This window comes from Spodoptera frugiperda, chromosome 28, assembly GCF_023101765.2.
Source record: "Spodoptera frugiperda isolate SF20-4 chromosome 28, AGI-APGP_CSIRO_Sfru_2.0, whole genome shotgun sequence".
NCBI lineage: Eukaryota > Metazoa > Arthropoda > Insecta > Lepidoptera > Noctuidae > Spodoptera > Spodoptera frugiperda.
Genome location: NC_064239.1, coordinates 8,267,360 through 8,285,129, shown reverse-complemented (window position 1 = coordinate 8,285,129; position 17,770 = coordinate 8,267,360). Strand labels below are relative to the sequence as shown.

The 17,770-nt window shown below is 37.2% G+C and overlaps 2 protein-coding genes across 2 annotated transcripts; one reads left to right on the top strand and one right to left on the bottom strand.

Moving 5' to 3' along the window:
- The first annotated feature begins 1,648 nt into the window (after positions 1-1,648).
- Positions 1,649-14,709, top strand: LOC118264912 (protein expanded). The gene is given in 5 exon segments (XM_035577572.2): positions 1,649-2,093; positions 9,229-9,480; positions 9,790-9,869; positions 9,955-10,819; positions 10,822-14,709. Coding segments are annotated over 4 exon segments (3,813 nt in total). The 5' UTR covers positions 1,649-2,093; positions 9,229-9,257; the 3' UTR covers positions 13,467-14,709.
- Positions 14,593-17,745, bottom strand: LOC118264913 (uncharacterized). Its single transcript, XM_035577573.2, has 3 exons — positions 17,326-17,745; positions 16,877-17,016; positions 14,593-16,735 (listed from the first exon to the last, which is right to left on the bottom strand). The coding sequence occupies exons 1-3, from the start codon at positions 17,537-17,539 to the stop codon at positions 15,239-15,241; spliced, it is 1,851 nt and encodes a 616-aa protein (XP_035433466.2). The 5' UTR covers positions 17,540-17,745; the 3' UTR covers positions 14,593-15,238.
- Positions 17,746-17,770: the final 25 nt, after the last annotated feature.

Sequence of the window (17,770 nt, the reverse complement as noted above, 5' to 3'; positions counted from 1 at the left end):
GATAAAATAAAATAAAAAATATCATATAAAAATCCTAGTAATAATAAAATATACTTTAAATATTTTCATGTACAACAAACAAAACCTTAAACTCCTTAATTCTATTTTTATGTAACTAATTATTATCAATAAAATGGCAACACTTAATTAAACCGGGAACAACTGAAATTCAAAAAGTTCAATTATATTGAAGTTTCAATTTTCATATAATTCGCATGTAAATTAGATTAATTTTGTTTTTATAAAGTTCCTAAAATGTATTACTTTTCTCATTTTGGTCTATTTTCAGGATTTCATACCCTAGAGTGACTGAGCAAGAAGGAAAAAATAACCTAGTTACTAAAATTTCGCTGTTCGTCATTCTGATGAAAGACAGACAAAGATAGATAATCTATATTTCTACTGTCGCTATTACAACAAATAACCTACTAGAACAAAATAAAATGAATATTTACATAAATGGGTTTCAAAATTTGCACTTCGCGGGCATTTTTATATTTGCTATAATCAATGTTAAATTACGGTACTTATACGTTATTTATGAAACCCACTTTTTAAAATGAAACATTTTTTTGCGTCCTACCAAAAATCAGGGATGTTAAATATAGACTAAAAACTCGGTCAATCAAAAAAAAAAATCTTATGAACCAATATAAATTAAACACATAATGGGTACTTTTTTATCATAATTATACATATTTGTACTTCTGAACAGTACATAAGTGTACATAATATATCCTCTAAATTCTGCCCGCGGCTTCAATAAAATTATTTATTCCAGACCATAATCTACTCCTGTTCCAAATTCCATCCCGATCCCTTCAGCAGTTTTGACGTGATTGAGTAACAAACAGACATACCAACACATAAACCACAAACTCACAAAGTTACCCATTTATAATAGGTAATATTAGTAACCGCTCATTTAGATAAATAACGAACTCACCCAAACTGGAAATTGAACCCTGAACCATTGAACAGTTAGATAAAACAACGAAGCAATATTTAAATTACCTAGGTATGTAAAAAGAAAATGACCTAACATCTGAATTCATAAGCTTCGAAGAACAAGCAATAACACGTTACACGAGCTAGGACTTGAACCTGCGACAACTGACTCATAGTGTCGTCATGTTTGCTTAATTGAAATAAAATTTATTTTACAAAATTGATGAAGTTCATACGTAATGTTCCGGGTAGCTAGCCGGACATACTATTTATTGAACTGCCTTTATCATTACTTAGGTACTAAAGGCAAGACAAGACAGATGAACAAATGTATATCCTAAAGTCACATTTGGAAATACTTATCACCTAGGGCTACTAGCCAACCTAGATACCAACGCGATCCTACGTACAGGCTTTATGGTAAGTTATAATTCCTTTATAATACAGTCTCGACTATTAATGAATTTCCTAGAACATATCTATCTATCTTTAAAGACACAAAATCCATATTACATGTCTTACGTATGTAATAGGTAGGTACCATGTACCCACTCTAGTCTTAACTCGTGAACCTACTTTAATCTAGGTAGGTATCTATTTAAAATACATAGCGCAAAGAATCTAGAAAAGTCATAAGTTTGAGTAGTGTGGGCGCACTAAGTAGAGCCCTAGTTGTCGACTTAACTGTAAGCTAAACAAAAGATTAGAGGTGCTCATAGGCAGGTCGCCGGGGCCGCGGCCTCAAAGTGTTTGGAAATTCTATTTATTTTAATGGGCAGAGGTTGACCGCGCGCATTCCGTCCGCACAGTGACGCCGCCGAGTCGCGTCGCACACCGTACCCACACGGAGGCTCCAGCCTACAGCGGGCCTCGGCCGGTACCAGCGCGCCACTATCTTGCCGCATTCCACCGATCCGAAGTCGCGGCGCGCCCCGCGCGTGCCTTCGCTGCCGACCCACGCGCCCGCGCCCGCTTCACTCAGTCGTACTAGCGCGCCCATGGACTTAGTGCGCCTCGACGTCAGCCGTCACGCCTTTCAACTTACAAGATCGCGCGACTTATAGTGAAGTGAAGTGCCAATGGATGCGGTTAACCAAGGATTATAGTGACTTTACGTGCAGCTGTACAGGATTTATCTATTCATGGTGAGTGAGATGAACCCAGACGGCGCCGCGGACAGCCGCAGTGGATGCGCGCGCTTTCACGATGCGGCCACTTTCATTTCATACGCATAGCTCGAATTCCGCGCGCCCGCGCCGACCGCGCCGCGGCCGCTGACCCTGCGCTCGCGCGCCCTTCCTCGACACCACCACACCAGCAATACCAGCCATGCTCAATGCGGCAAATGGCCAATGCAGACAGATAAACAGCACGATTTGCAGTTTAAAGTAACGTTCATTAGAAACTAGGGTATTATTACGCAGGAGTCTGCGTGGTAATAATTTTCCAAAATTACTAGCAGGTACTAGATTCATTATAATAAATAATTTGAAGTATTTATAATGCTTCCAACCTCGATGCCCACAAGCTATTTAAATGAGTACGTAAGCAGAAACTTCAAGACATTCATAAATCAATGGACAGATATTATTAGGTAGGTACGATATTAAAATTAATCTAATCATACAAAATCCATTGAAATTTTAGGTAACATTAGTGTTTAACTGTTTAGATCAACAGCATTTAAATGATACGCAATTAAGGAAGCACAAGAACCACAAGAATGTATGAATTTATAAATATGATTCCGCAAAACTAGTCCGAAAACCGAACGGGATTTGTTTAGCTCATCACGTCACGCTCTACTTATAAACAAACATCCTGCTTGTCTGTCTGACTCACTACGAGGGTCAATTATATTCTCTAATGAGGCTCAACTCGCATACATTATGTAGAATTATTTAATTTAATATCCGCGTACGAGTCATGTAAAGTTTCGGTGTCGATATGTTCCTGTAGATCATTCTCGAGCATCTGTAATCCCATCCTAAGTCAAATAGTTGCTTTTTTTCTATTAAAGTATTGGCAAACATCACATCTTACACAAAATGTGTACCTAGCCTGCTAGCCGCCAGTACCTACCTGACTATAGATACAATACAAATGCACGTGGTATTTTTTAATCAGACTATTTTGTTTATTTGCGTTACAAAACATGATAACTGATTAATATACTCAGATTAAATACGTACCTACATAAAATGTACCTAATAGATTACTGAAAACTGAATGAATTAATAAGTTTAGGGCTAATTGTAAGTAATACTGATAAAGAAAACCATTTACCTATGTTTTTTTTACCACAACTTACTACAAGAACTGGTTAAACTTGTCTATCTAAATTTTAGGTAAACGTTTTAGATTCAGAAAAGTTCAAAAATACTACAATTCTTTTCCAACTGCTATTCTTAAGATTTAATTCAATATTAATTAATTAATTAGGTAGGTTTGCGAAGGATCTCTGATAGATGTCCCTGGCTCTGAAACTTTAAATTGTGTTTTCCAATCCAAACCTGGAGATTGTTCATAATCTAGGAGTCTACTGTCATAGGCAATTGATGATGAATGCTTAAGCTATATTTACATCTCAGTATTATCATGTAAATTAACGTCGTGTCGTGCATATCCTTAAACACCTACTGCTGTCTTGGATAAGGATCAACGGTTAGCAATATCTATAAACGTCATAACATTAAATTAATTATTTGACGAGGAACTCGACTAGTTTCAAGCCATACTAGAGGTTCATATTCATGAGCAACATTCCGCTGCTCTACTGGCATGGCTTGAAACTAGTTGAGTTCCTCGTCAAATAGTTACATGAGTAAGCCGAAAAGCATAATAATTAATTTAGTATCTCTCACGAAAGTCATACTATTATTTAAACGTCATAAACACCACAAAACAGCTACTACTGACTTTTACAGAGGCTTTTACTCACAAATTATTATAACATAAGAAAACTTGATTGAGGAGGCGTCAGATCTTAATGAGTCTAGGAGTCATTAAGTCTGATTACGTTACTTTAAGCTTAACTGTAAAATTCCGTAGGATGCTTTCAAAGATGTTCGCTTATTAAAGTAATTAATGTCGCATTTAAAGACGTGTTACCTAGTTTAATTATGTTCAGGGGGCTTACTTGTCTCTGTTTGACCCTTGTCAAATTTGATAACTATGGGCCCCAAGTGTGGCTTGAAACCAATCGAGATACCTCAAATGATTGTTTCAAAGTAAGCCGTAAAATAATTAATTTAGGGACATTTTGCATACACGTAGGTGTACCTATTAGTTTGTGTTCTAACATACTGCAGTGATTGATACAGGTACCTAACCGATGAATCATTAACAGTTGGCTAGTAATAAACGACTAACACCGCGACCGCATTCCATTGATAGCAGAACGAGTGGGTAAATAAAAGTAAATTTTATTTAACCAATGACAAAGCGTACTTAAACATTTTTATGGCATGTTTTGTCGACTCTTGAGCACTAGAATACACAGTGTACAGAAGATCTTATTGCTCAATGCCCATACTAGAAAGATTCAGTAATTTATTATCAAGACATTATTAAAAAACTAACCTCGTTTACTATGTAAACAAAACATGACCTAGTTACTTGTTGAAATTTGAGCTATTAGGTAGATACTAGAAAATGATACGCGATTAAATATTACACAATAAACACGATGATGTCACTATTATCACATCGAATAAATGTGAAATCTTTCGTTCAATTACGTAAAGATAAATCGCAAATCCCTTTCGACGACTGACTAATTTAAACACGATGTTTAGAAGGTCTTTCGACCCAGATTGGTTTTGTTTTGAAAGCAATACCTGGGGCCTTCCCTATAGATGTAAACAAACACTATTATAAAATTATTCAACTAACTTTAAATATAATTATCCATATTCCACACTCATAATAGTTATTAAAGAAGGAAACTTATTCACTAAAGGAAAAAGATAATGAACAACTAAGGTAGGATAATGTGCAATTTTTTTCGTTACCTGCTAAAGAGGGTGTGCCCTGGCAGTGATTAACGTATTTCTTTGAATATGTAACGGTAAAGAATCGGTAGAATAAAATTTTACACGAATTTAAGTAGGTAACATCACCATCTTCCGTCCTTATCCTATACTAGTAGTCAGTGCAACATGTCTTCGCCCATTTTCCCCTATCAAATGCCCGGCTATTATAAACTCCCTCGTCTTTCATAACATGGTTCCTCACCCAAACCATCCAACTTGTCGTTAGTCAATCTCTTTCTTCAAACTGACCAATAGAAAGAAGTGAAAATTAGAGCTTAACCGTTGACACCCATCTTTCTTCGCAATTGTCGGGTATTAACCACTTAACCGCTAGGTCATACAAATTAGATCCTTATTCCGGATGTCCCCATTGAACCATGAACTCCTAACTAGTGCGTCAAACTGCTAAAAGTTTCACTAAGGCCGATGTGCCGTAACAGAAGTTGCACAATGAGGTTTATTTAGTGAAAAATTCACTTCTCATGTCCAGGGCTTAAGTTTGATTGTAAGCTACTAAAAATATCAAGATAATTATGCTACCATAAAGAAGTAGATCTCCCTAGAGATTTGCTGGTTGTACCGGTATTGCACAGTAGCCCTTAGAATAGCGGTAGCTCTTTCGCTATTGACCCGGAGTTCACTTGTAGGTGCTGATGGTAGCTAAAAGTTTAATAAAACCCTTGGTCATGCTTCTGAACTCTCAACAATAGTTTAATAGTCAATCTCTATAGCCCATCTGATGATAGATTAGGATATGTATTTGATACATTTTGTATGAAGCTTAAGTCAACTATCTCTAGCAGGTAAATATATCCTCAAATGGTTATTGAAACTGTCATTTTGATAATAGAAATGCTTAAATTTTGGCATACTAAAGCATGGCACATTTCCAAAACTTAAGACTAATCTCTAACAGAATATTCGACAAGCGGACAACGCTTGCACAGATAGAAGCACTAAGTTAAGTACCTAAGCAAGTCGTAGAGTTACACCATTATAATAAGTGGTCACTTGACACTTTTCATTGCCAAGATAATGATCCTCGTTACTCTCACGTAACATTTGCAACTGACGTTAGATGTACGTACACATTACCGTAGTTGTTTTGCATTTAGTTACTTCTTCGAATTATTTATTTGCACATAAAGCTAATGAAAAATATCAACTAGAAGCTACAAACTAGACGTAACTTGGTTAGCTTAGCTCCCTTAATAACGGTCCCTAGTCACATCTATTTATCTAATTCGCGTTAAACTTGGACACTATTGAACATTATTTAGCAGTTTATATCAGAAATCATCTGGACCGTAGAATAATAGAAAAAGCTACAATAGGTTGGTAGTAAGCGATGTCCAAATGTTCAGGTAGATTTTAAAAGCATACGATTTATCCAATAACACAAAATTAAATGTTAATAACAACATGTACAAGTCTTATATTCCCAAAAAGAAATGCAGAGGTGAACATATTAAATGTGGTAACTTTTGTAACTTATAAGTAAGTCCCATCCATGAAATGGGGACGAACACGGAACCGAAACCTTTGCTCGACAGTCGCGTTTGCAAACACTCAACCAATGAAGCAGTCAAATCCCAATGTCAATCCCAAGGATTAAGGATAATCCGATGTCTTGGGAATTTGGGATAGGCACATTTAGGTTCACCGCACTGTGTTCTTGGTTTTATTACATTATATCGTTTAACAATCATCTTGCATTTTCTATTATCTAAACTTGCCGGTCAATATTTTTTATCAGAGTCAGTGATAACATCTTCAAGAAAAGCTTTTATCAGTCTTGAGGAAAAGTCTAAATATGCAAAGCTCGTGGCAGAAGATAACAGGGAAATAGATAAGCAGTATCTGACTTATCTAATAAAAAGTCTCAATAACCTATCTATCGCAAGATTTGCCTATCAGAGATAGAATTTTGTATGGAGCTTTTCTGTCTTTAGTAGCGAAACCAGCTATTTTATTCTGCTAGCAGGTTCTGTGGTGGCCGTAGGTAGGACCACAAAAAATTAGCGATGAATCTAGGAAAAGCATGGATTGGACTGTGGAACTAGAAACCTTTTAGCTTACGTTAGCACCTAGGCATAGAGTAATAAGTGGATACTAAAATATTCTAGTGAAACTGATTGAGTTTCATGTATTCGCAGGTGGCTTATATCCAAAACACTGTTTTATAAATCGATGATTATCTCCAAGGTAAATAAAAGTCATTTCCATAAATTAAATAAAAAAACAGCTTGTGGTATTTTAAATACCTACTGTAGCTGTTGGAGCAGTCGGAACTACATAGAGATGATAGATGGTCCTAGTTTGAATTCGTTCATTATCGTCCTTACAAATTTTTGAGTGTCAAAATTGGTGGCGAGATGTCGAAAAGTGGAGGCAACGTCGGCTTTAGGTATGCGAGGACGCAAGATGCGGCTGGCGTAGGGGGAGGGGCGCTCGGCATCTGAAGGTCGTCCGCATTCCTCGCGTCGCCGTCCGCTGCTACCGCGCTTACGTAGCGCCCCCCTCCCCCTCCGCAGCCCGCTGCCGCCCGGCCCGACCGGTCTGCCCCCGCCCCGCTGCGCCTGACCGCCATCACAAACTATCGCGCATTTACTAAAACAAAAAACATGTTCTTCTTATGGCTATCAAGAGCTGAAGAGCCGCAGAGGTACCGGATGGGATGAAATTTATTCGCGTCTAGTTTTTTTACGTGATCTTGTGGTTCGACATTCCTATAAATGTTTTATAATATTAGTACGAAGGCACCTATCTATTCTGAACATGAACTTTTTAAACAGCATAGATTTAGGTTCAACCCGAATATGAATAAAATAAACTACCTACCTCATTAATCGAGTGGCTGCTACCTACTGAGTTAGAACTCCTAGGTTTCATCTTTTCAAAAATACCACGGAGTCTGGAATTGTGCCCATTGTATGGCAAAACGACATTATGTTAGACTAATGCAATATCTGGTGATAGGTGAAATTATATTGTAAACGTACAGCTCTGACAACCTATTCCAGGATTAAAGGTTGTAACAGCTTGCAGAAATAGAAAAGACATTATCTCAATATTGATATCAACATTGTAATGTAATGCTTTATGGCTCCTACAAGACCTATCTATAGCTTACCAGAGATGTACACACCTGCTAAGTATTCAGTTACTTGCGTTGGGTGAACTAGGTGTCAAGAGCATGACTTATTATACCATGGATAGAAATTATAGAACCTTAAACTCACAATTTCGCCATTTTATGCTACAAAATGTTCTCTTAAGTGACTTTAATAACGATGCGGGCAATAGTCAGTCATGCCACTAACGTCACAAGAATTACCAAGCTTAAGATAATAATCACATCTAATTGTCGTAAAAATTAAACAAGGCTTACATGCCATACCGACATTCCATTTTTAATGAACACGTGCGCTTGCACTAAAATTTTTCAAAAATATAATTCACAAGTAAACGCAACAATGTGCGCCACAAAAACAGCAGGTAGCAAAAAGAAGATCGGGTACGAAAAAAAAGTAATGGAATGCACAGCTGGCGCAGATCCGACATTCCTACGTCCTGCCACATTCAGGCTCTTGTGAATAGGAAAGTATACCGAAAACGACAACGTTCGTAGACAGGACTTATCTACATTCAACACGTTTATAAAGCACATTACAACATTTACCTAGGCACAAAAGATGTGTTTAAAAAAACAAATGTCAAAAGAACAAAAATTTCTTAAGAAAAAATATTTACATCTGCATTAAGTTCTCAGAGTTATCGTTACGTCGTGTATTTGTAGTTTTGGGTGAGTTAAATCTACTAATGACGCACAAAAAGAAGTAAACACATTGGAATCCGGGCCTATGAAGACGTAAACCACCTAATATAGGTACCTACGTATACAATACTGTATATGACCAATTATGATCTTACATCTTTTAGTACTTTTAGGGTACCTTATTTCATTTTTTTCATTTATATGACTGGACTGACTGCTGTTTATCTTAATTTTGATTTGGTACAAACTCTTAAAACCTGTCCATCGTTTCTCAATCACTTAGAATTGTTGTTGAATGGAATTAGTCCTTACTTATGAAATCTTAGGATAGTTTTGAAACATCTTTCTCTATTATTCGATCATTAGGGCTCATGATCTCAAAATGTTTCTCGTTTTCTATCACTGGGGTATCCAACAATAATGTCAGCTTCTTATACGATGGAATTAATTAATTTCTTGTTGTTCCAGCGCGAGTAACAGTGGTCTCGAGATGCGACATGCGTGCTCTGTGTTCGGTTCGCGGGCCGTTGGGCGGCGACACGCGCGCTCTCGGCGCGGGCGCGCGGTTCCTGTCCCTGCGCATGCCCGGCCAGCCCCAACCACTCCACTTCGTCGTAGAAGCCAAAGCAAGGGTCAAAGAATTGAAGGCTTTGGCCAATGCTCACGCACAACTACAAGGCATGACCGACACAGAACTCTTTGGATTAGCAATTCTGCAAAGTAAGTGTAACCCATATTTTTCAATATTAGTCACTCTATTAAGTTCTAAACGTTTGCCGAGTGATTTCACATAACAAAGCTATTAGGTATGCATGGCGTCATACATTCCACCTCGTAAGCATTCTGTCTAACTATACAAACAAACGCTGTTGGGTAATCAATGTTCTATATTGGTACAGGCATCACAATGTCACATTATGCAGACAATATGTACTCTCCAACAACACAGAGCGCACTGTACTTATTGACTTTAAAGATAAAATAAGTTTATTTTTCATTTAACTGCAATCTGTTTTATTTTCTTTTCAGATGGAGAATACTTATTTGTTGACTTAGACAGTAAACTATCAAAATATGCGCCAAAAAGCTGGAGGTCATCTCACACTCATGTAAGTTCACAATTTATAAAAATGAACAATAAATGTTCATAGATTTGCATTAAAGAATCAAACTAACATGAGTTATTTCTTTTAGGGATTGGACGCAAATGGGAAGCCGCTCCTTGAATTGCACCTTGTCGTGCAGTTCCACGTGGAGAGTCCTCTGCTCCTGCATGATGAAGTCGGCCGACACTTGTACTTCCTTCAGCTGCGGCAAAATGTGCGCACGCGAGACGCCTTGCCCGCTGAAGTAATACTACTGCTTACTGGCTTAGCATTACAAGCTGAGTACGGTGATGCAGAGTCTTACGAGGACCGGGACTACTTCAAAGTGGATGAATATGCACCTTCATCTCTCACCGGTGACTGGGTGGCGGCAGCTATGCGCGCTTGCCATCGCGAGCATCGCGGCCTTCCGAAGTCAGACGCTGAATCCAGATTTATAAGAGAAGTTTGTCTTCTTCCCGACACGATCAATTCACATAGATACCGTCTGAAACAATCTAAATCAGAACCAGAACCTGGCACTGTGTGGCTGCTTGTAACAGCAAAAGGCATAAAGATCCTGCCTGACAATGGACCACTCTCGAATTTCATATGGAGCGCCATTGGAAAACTAAGTTTTGATAGAAAGAAATTTGAAATCAGAACCGAGGAAGGTAAAATAACATTGTTTTCGTCAAGCGAAGAAAAATGTAAATATCTTTTCGCTCTGTGCAGAGAAACACATCAGTTCTCAATGAAAATTGCACCGAAATACAATGAAATCTTGAGAAAGGAAGAAGAAGAAAGGAAAATTTGTTTTGGTTACTCCAAATCACTAAACATACAATACAATCAGAATAAAAGTGAACAGAGAATATCAGTGATCTCTTCAACTAGTTCCAACACAACATCTGGCATAGTGAGCGACAGAGTTCAATCTGAAGATGAATTAGAAATCATGATAGATTCTCCTCCAGCCCCTCCACAGAAAGTTTGGCTTTTGCACATTTGCTAGACAGCACGAATTCTTATTTTATACGTCACATGCCACAAGATAATCAGCCACTGACGAAAACCTCATCACTACAACTCCAAAAATCAAAAGTCCGAGTAAAGAAGACCAAGGAAGACTGTGAGAATGTGAATAGGAGTGAAATTGCATTACCAGAACAACATTCAATAACTCAGTTAGATGAGACGACCTCTTTGCCTGATCAAAGTGTTAGTGAAACTTTGACAGACAGTCCAAGATCTAACAAATTAAAATGTACCGGATCACAATGTTCCTCTTCCTGCAGTACAGTAATAATGGCACGCGCGGGCCTCAGTACCCTGAGTAGAGCATCTAATGCTAGTAGTCTAGAGTTAGGATATAGTCATACCGCTCAAAACTCAATGATCAGTGACAACAGTACAGTTGGCATTGATGTAGAATATTCACAAGATACGGCATCTGCTTTGTACGACGGTTTAGGTCAACCAGTCACTGTAGCAGCGTCGAGTGAAACAAGTGGGGTCTACACTATGAGTAGTTCCGAACTCACTGCACGATCAAAAATGGATACTCTATCTGAAGCTAGCAGGACGGATTACGATGGTTCACATTATGATAGCTATAAGCCAGCGAAAGAAAACGATCTTGCTGACTTCGACAGCGTATCATCGATACTGAAAAACAAGTCAGAAAGAACTAGTCATGCTACAGGTACATTAAGATTACAATCGTCCCAACCTAGCTCAGACTGTGTCGATGGAGCTGCGAAGTTTCAGAATCAAGAACAACATAACAAAGAAAATTTATTCAGAGAAAGAACAAATTCCAACGTGAGTGCAATCTCGTTTCATGGCGACGGGAGTGATCCGACAGACAATAAACATAACTTACTTACCGCGAGTGAATTAAGCGACCTTATTGTGGGAAGAGGCGTATACCCCAAAAGCCAGTCCGTAAGTGACACTCTTGACTCAGTGTCGGACTATGTAAGATTACCACTTCCGTTTTCCGGAGATAGTTACATTCAAGGTCACGAAGACACGGCGCCCTCTGACGACCACTATCCAAATAACTCTTTCTTTGACCGGCCACCAACTCCTCCAACTAGAATTGATAGCCGCAAACTGCTGAACTTGTCGCTACCAAATATATTTGACATAAATGGCGACACACCAATCAGATCTTCATTTCCTGACAAGCCACCTCCGCCCTATGAATACAATCATCAAACCGTCACATCCTACGCAGCTCCTCCTGCCAAGGCGCCTCCAGCATATCCTGGCACAACGGTTACAGCCAGATCTTTGAAACAGTTGAATGAGAACAAGGAAGAAGTGGCTGCCCGAGTGGTAACATCTAAACCCATGATAACAATCCTGAAAGCTGAAGCCGGAGAAGTGAATGCGTCTAGTGAAAGAACGTTTGCTAGTCCCATGGTCTTAGAGCATAAATTCCAAAAGTTTAAGCGACAACAAGCATCGAGTCGCAGAGCTGAAAGATCTAAGTTAGCTCAGGGAATAAACAACAACTTATCACCATCACGAGAGATGCCGCACAGTGTGGACTCTAACGTATTAGTGGCCATGATGAAACTGGCTCCAGGACCACCTCCAGCACCGCCTGCGCCCCGCCGCCCTCGCCAGCCACCGCCACCACCAACCACACGGCTACCTCCACCTCCACCGCCGCACAACCCCATGTTTCATCAGCAACTGTATAGTGACGTAGACTATGTCTACTATCCTTTACAAGACCCAGCTTTGTCGCAGCAAAATTATCTCGACCATAAACTGACCGAGTCTCGCGTGTCGAACATGCACAAAAATGGCCTGCAGTACAGAAGCACGCCATACCTATCCACTTCCATGTCTGCGTCGTCCATGTATGGTTCGATCCAAAATCTGTCGGATTCTTACGTGCAGTTACCCGGCACGCGGACGAGCTGGTACTCACTAACGAGCAGGACGTCGCTCAGCAACCATTCCATAAATCTTGAGCGGCCACAAGTGCCCGCACGCGTGCCAGACGTTTCACATTTCATGCGGACCAAATCCGATGAGAATGTGTTGAATGCTAAAGATCCACCGCCAGTGAAGATGAGAAGGATGCCTCCGCCGCCCCCGCCGCCATATGAATACAAAAAGAAACTTCTCAATTACTCGCGAGACGTCAAAATTCCTCAGACCTCAACAAATGTGAATAGTGAAACAAGTGCGAACAAAGTGAAAGACTCCAATTGTGATTTAGACATAAAAACTCTTCGAGAGAAAAGTAAAAACCTTGATTTGCCTCTTATCGCGGCATTATGTAACGACCGTTCGTTATTGAAACAAACTAAAGCTTTTGGTGCTCCAAAGTTAAATAAACCAACAGGTAGTGACTGTGAAAGTGAACGGAAGTGCGTTAAATCAGTTCCAAACACCACCGATAACATAGATCTTAAGAGTAAACAAGAATGTAATGCTAAGAGGGTAATGACAGGGTCTCAGAAAAAAATATTATTACGAAATCCTACAGATAAACTTCCAGCATTGCCAGTTACTCAGAGTCATCCACGAGCAATGTCTAATACTTATGTAATGCATCCAACAGTAGCTAAAACAAAGAAGTCTCAACCCAGCTCATGACATTGCGATACACTCCTACCTACTGCTTGTGAATCCTTCCAGTGCTATGATCCTTCATCCACCGAAACAAAGACTGAGCTTATTGTCACCACAATTTAAGATAGGAATCACACTTGTACGGTGAACGATACAGATCAATGTGCATGTTCAGTGCGTTTTATTGTCATTCTAATTTCATTTTAGGAAACTGAATCAAATAAAGAAAAACGCAGTTTAGCCTTACGTACAAATGTGATTCCGAATTTAGATTATAACTACATATTAAATCATACAAATAATACATTAATATTTAAAACTTCTTCCTACAAATAGTTTTACTTTCATATTTATTTCACCTAGAATGTAAACAATGCATTATCTGCAGAATAAATGAAAAGGAAAAAGTAGGCAATTTTTCTGTAATCTGTAATTCTCATAATCCTAAATTGGACTTTATCACAACGACTTATAGTCGAAATTGTAAATATTTCCGCATGATCTTTGCATGTAACATAGTAAAGTTTTGTTTACATTGGTAAATATAAAACAAAATTTTACCATAATTATGATTTCAGGGTTTATAACAAATATTTGTATAAGCATATTAATTTTCGTTCGTGTTGCTCAATAGTATGTTAAAAAAATACTATCTATGTATAGACATCATTATACCAAAGCAATTTGGCAGATTTAAGTTAAACATCACTGAAATAGAAAATTTAGTTAGCAACTCAAAATTACCCACTTAGCTATCTTATTGTATAATTTAAGCTGAAATTTCATATATTAAGTACTGAGCAATCATTCCACATCATGTCTATGTTAGACACTGAATTAAAATAACTATATTCTAAGCAAATATGTGATACAAAATGTGCCTTTCCAATAATTTATAATTAACCAATAAAACTGAAGAATTCCATACAACTAGCATTACTGAAACATTTATTTCGTTTTATGTATTTAGTAATGCCCAGCAAATATATTTTTGTAAGTATATAAAATAAATAAATACCTAACTCACAATGTTCCACTATGAAATAGTGGTTTATAATAATAAATATGTAATGAAATACTCGCTGTTTGATATATTACCTGTTATGTATAAGTGTATCATTGCTTGTAATAATAGTGAATGAAAGTGTAATAATTCCACAACTATTTATTATATTAATATCGTAATGTGTACATAATAAACATATGCTAAGTACATGATATTTGTTTTCAATGTGTACAAATGTATATTAAATTTTTTGTAACTATATTTTTTGTTTATTTTTTTATAAGTACATTCCTTTGGTATAAGTAGGACGTAAATTACCCTATATAATCATGATCAAGCTGCATCTTTGGTACAAAAGGAACTATGTATATGAAATACAATTTCACATTTAAAATAAGTTATTTATATCATATAGAATAGGTACAATATAAAGTATTGAGTCAAATCAACAGTAACAAACAACAATTAATAATCTATGATTAAAAAAAATATAACAATAAAATTGTTTAGCTGCCATAGTGTTGTAGTTAATTAATACTGTAAAAAAATATTAAGTACTCATAGAGATTAATGTTCAGATCATTCGGGAAGCGCGAGATTCTGTTACAATCGTTTTTATAGCTAACTGCCAATATTACACTTATCTAAATATATTTCCTTAAGTAATTAAATCTCTGATTGATAATAACTTCATGATTAATACTTGATAAAATACAAAATCACTTAAACATAAACAATTTCACAATTAAAAACCTAGAACATAATATATCTTAAGAGATGAAACACCTATTTATTTTTCTAGCTTCAATATAATGGCAGAATTTGGAGGAAAAGTGATTTTCTCGAAATATAATACTTGGCCGACTAGAGAAGAGTTTGTTCCAGCAAGCACGGTGCCCCCGTAAAACATAGTGGACAAATCAGTAGTAATAGATTCACTTCCCAGATTGCCCACAAACACGCAAGTATTCCTTCGTGGAAACCAACGCTCTATAACAACGAGATTCTCTTCAGTTTTACGAATTTCCATATTTTTCAAATTATTACCCTCTTTGTAAATAGATCGCAAATATATTGTCGGAGTCTCCAACCTAACTTTGGTAAACATTTTAATAACGTCTAAGAAATGATAGCTGGGTTCTCGCTCAGATTTTGAGTTCCAAGGTAAAATAATAGCAGTATTTTTTTCGTTGGAAAATGACATAGAGACTACATTGTTAACATCTTTATGTTCGTGGAAATCTCCCTCAATATCACCCAGTCCCGCAAGCCCTATTTCATCTCCATAAAATATGCTGACAGTGCCAGGCAAAACTAATTCAAGAGCTGTCAACACCAAAGTGTTGTTCACATGTTTGGAGGATATTCTTTCATTATGGATACTTCCAATATTCCAATGCACCCAAGGATAATGTGGCTTTGCCCACAATGAACCTTTAATAACATTATCTATACGATCTTTCAAACCTGTGATGCCTTCATGTAAATCTAGATGAACATCAATAAGATCGACCCTGGATAGCAAAACATTTAAAGCACCACCCTTAGCTTTTTCATAAGCGCTTTCACTGGCAATAAATATTTTGTCGTGACCCATAACTTGTTTCCACATTTGCAAACTTCTAGGAAAACTAATGTCGTCTACAAATTGTTCTAAATCTTTTAAGTAGAAACCATCAACTTTTTCACTGGACCAAAATATTATTGCAGCTGATGTAGGGTCAACAAAGTTGGTAATTGTTTCATTGGATATTAGTACAGCTTGAGTAAAGTTTGATGATGAATCGGGTTTTGCCATGGACACAACTGGTAAGTCAAGGATCAAAGACATGTTTCTATTGTGCACTTCATTTATCAGATCTCTGAAATCCTTCAGAACACCTACGCTCCTATCAATTTGTACCAAGGAAGTAATATTATAGTACTGTTCTGGATATTTTTGTGCTTGATATATGTAATTCAGTCTAATAGCTGATGCCCCTAGGTCTTGGATATAGTCTAGCTTTTTGATAAGCCCTTTTAAGTCACCCATGCCATCATTGTTAGAATCTTTGAAGCTTGCCGGGAATACTTCGTAAAATACTTTGCCTTGATACCAAGGTAGGTCGGGATTGCATTCTTTTGGAATGGTGATAACCATACCTATGATAGCGCCCAAACAGGCAATGAGACCAGAGAGGACAATCCAAAGAAGTACTTTCCTGATCACACTCCAGTTCCAGTTAACGAAGCTGGGTAGTTTTCTGCCGTTTACATTGTGGTTGCCATTCAGCTTGCAGTCTTCAGTCTGAAAAATATTAATGCTGTTTTAACAACATAGAATTACTATTTTTGATCACAATTTAATTTAAAGTTTTTCTTCACATTATCTGAATTTAAAAACAAAAAATAAATAATTAATTTTATTATGAAAATATTAGTTACTTACTTGTCCCATAATAAGGTCGCCATTCTTGCTTAGAGTCTGATAATCTAACATGCTGATATTGTTGATGAGCTGAGCGCTGACTGGATCTTGAACAACAGAGCTTGAATCACCGGATGAACTAGAATCTCCTGCTGACGCATCTGAAAATTTGCAACATCAACATTTAATATAAACATTCCTCGGCTCCATGTAGTAGAAAACAAATTATATAGGTATTTAATACAGATTAAGATTAAGTATTCTAGGAAAATAAATTAAAAGATTACATTTTTAAATAGCTATTTAATTTTATTTTGTGCATAAAAAGAAAATCTAAATAAATTACCTGTCTCATTGGTATGTTGATGATGCAACTGACTTGAAAGAATTTATTAATAATCAGCAGTTTTGAAAATTAGTATGCACACACTGGACTTCATTATTAGACATAATACTATTAAATTTCTTACCTGTCTGTAAATTGACCATGTTTGGCTCGTCATTTAGAGTTAAAAACGGGCGGTCATTCATTTCTTCAGATAGTGGATGCTTGAAATCGAGCGGTGTAGGACTAGGTGTCGTCGGTAGTAACAAGCACGTTGACGATTTTACACCACGTAAATAATCCAAGGTTTCTAAATCATTGCCGCCAGAGTTGTTGCTATTCTCCGGTAGTTCATTCATGTTGGCTATTTAATTGAATGGAATTTATTCTAATTGATCGTTACAGAGGCGTCATTTGATACTGAACTTAAAAAATAGAGACTTAATATTTTATGCGGTGATTATTAGACAATTCCAATTAAATTCGCACAAAAATATCTATTTTGGGATCGCTATCACATTTTCATCAGTAAAGAAAATTCCAATTTTCAGTTTTCATTTGACTTTGACATTTTCAAATATAGGAGCGGA

Bases quoted from the DNA above. Each gene is read 5' to 3' on its own strand.
- LOC118264913 (XM_035577573.2), bottom strand. From the start codon at position 17,539: ATGAATGAACTACCGGAGAATAGCAACAACTCTGGCGGCAATGATTTA. The intron at 17,017-17,325 runs GTAAGAAATTTA...GCAAATTTTCAG, and splicing joins CATGGTCAATTTACAGACAG to ATGCGTCAGCAGGAGATTCT. The intron at 16,736-16,876 runs GTAAGTAACTAA...AATATTTTTCAG, and splicing joins GCGACCTTATTATGGGACAA to ACTGAAGACTGCAAGCTGAA.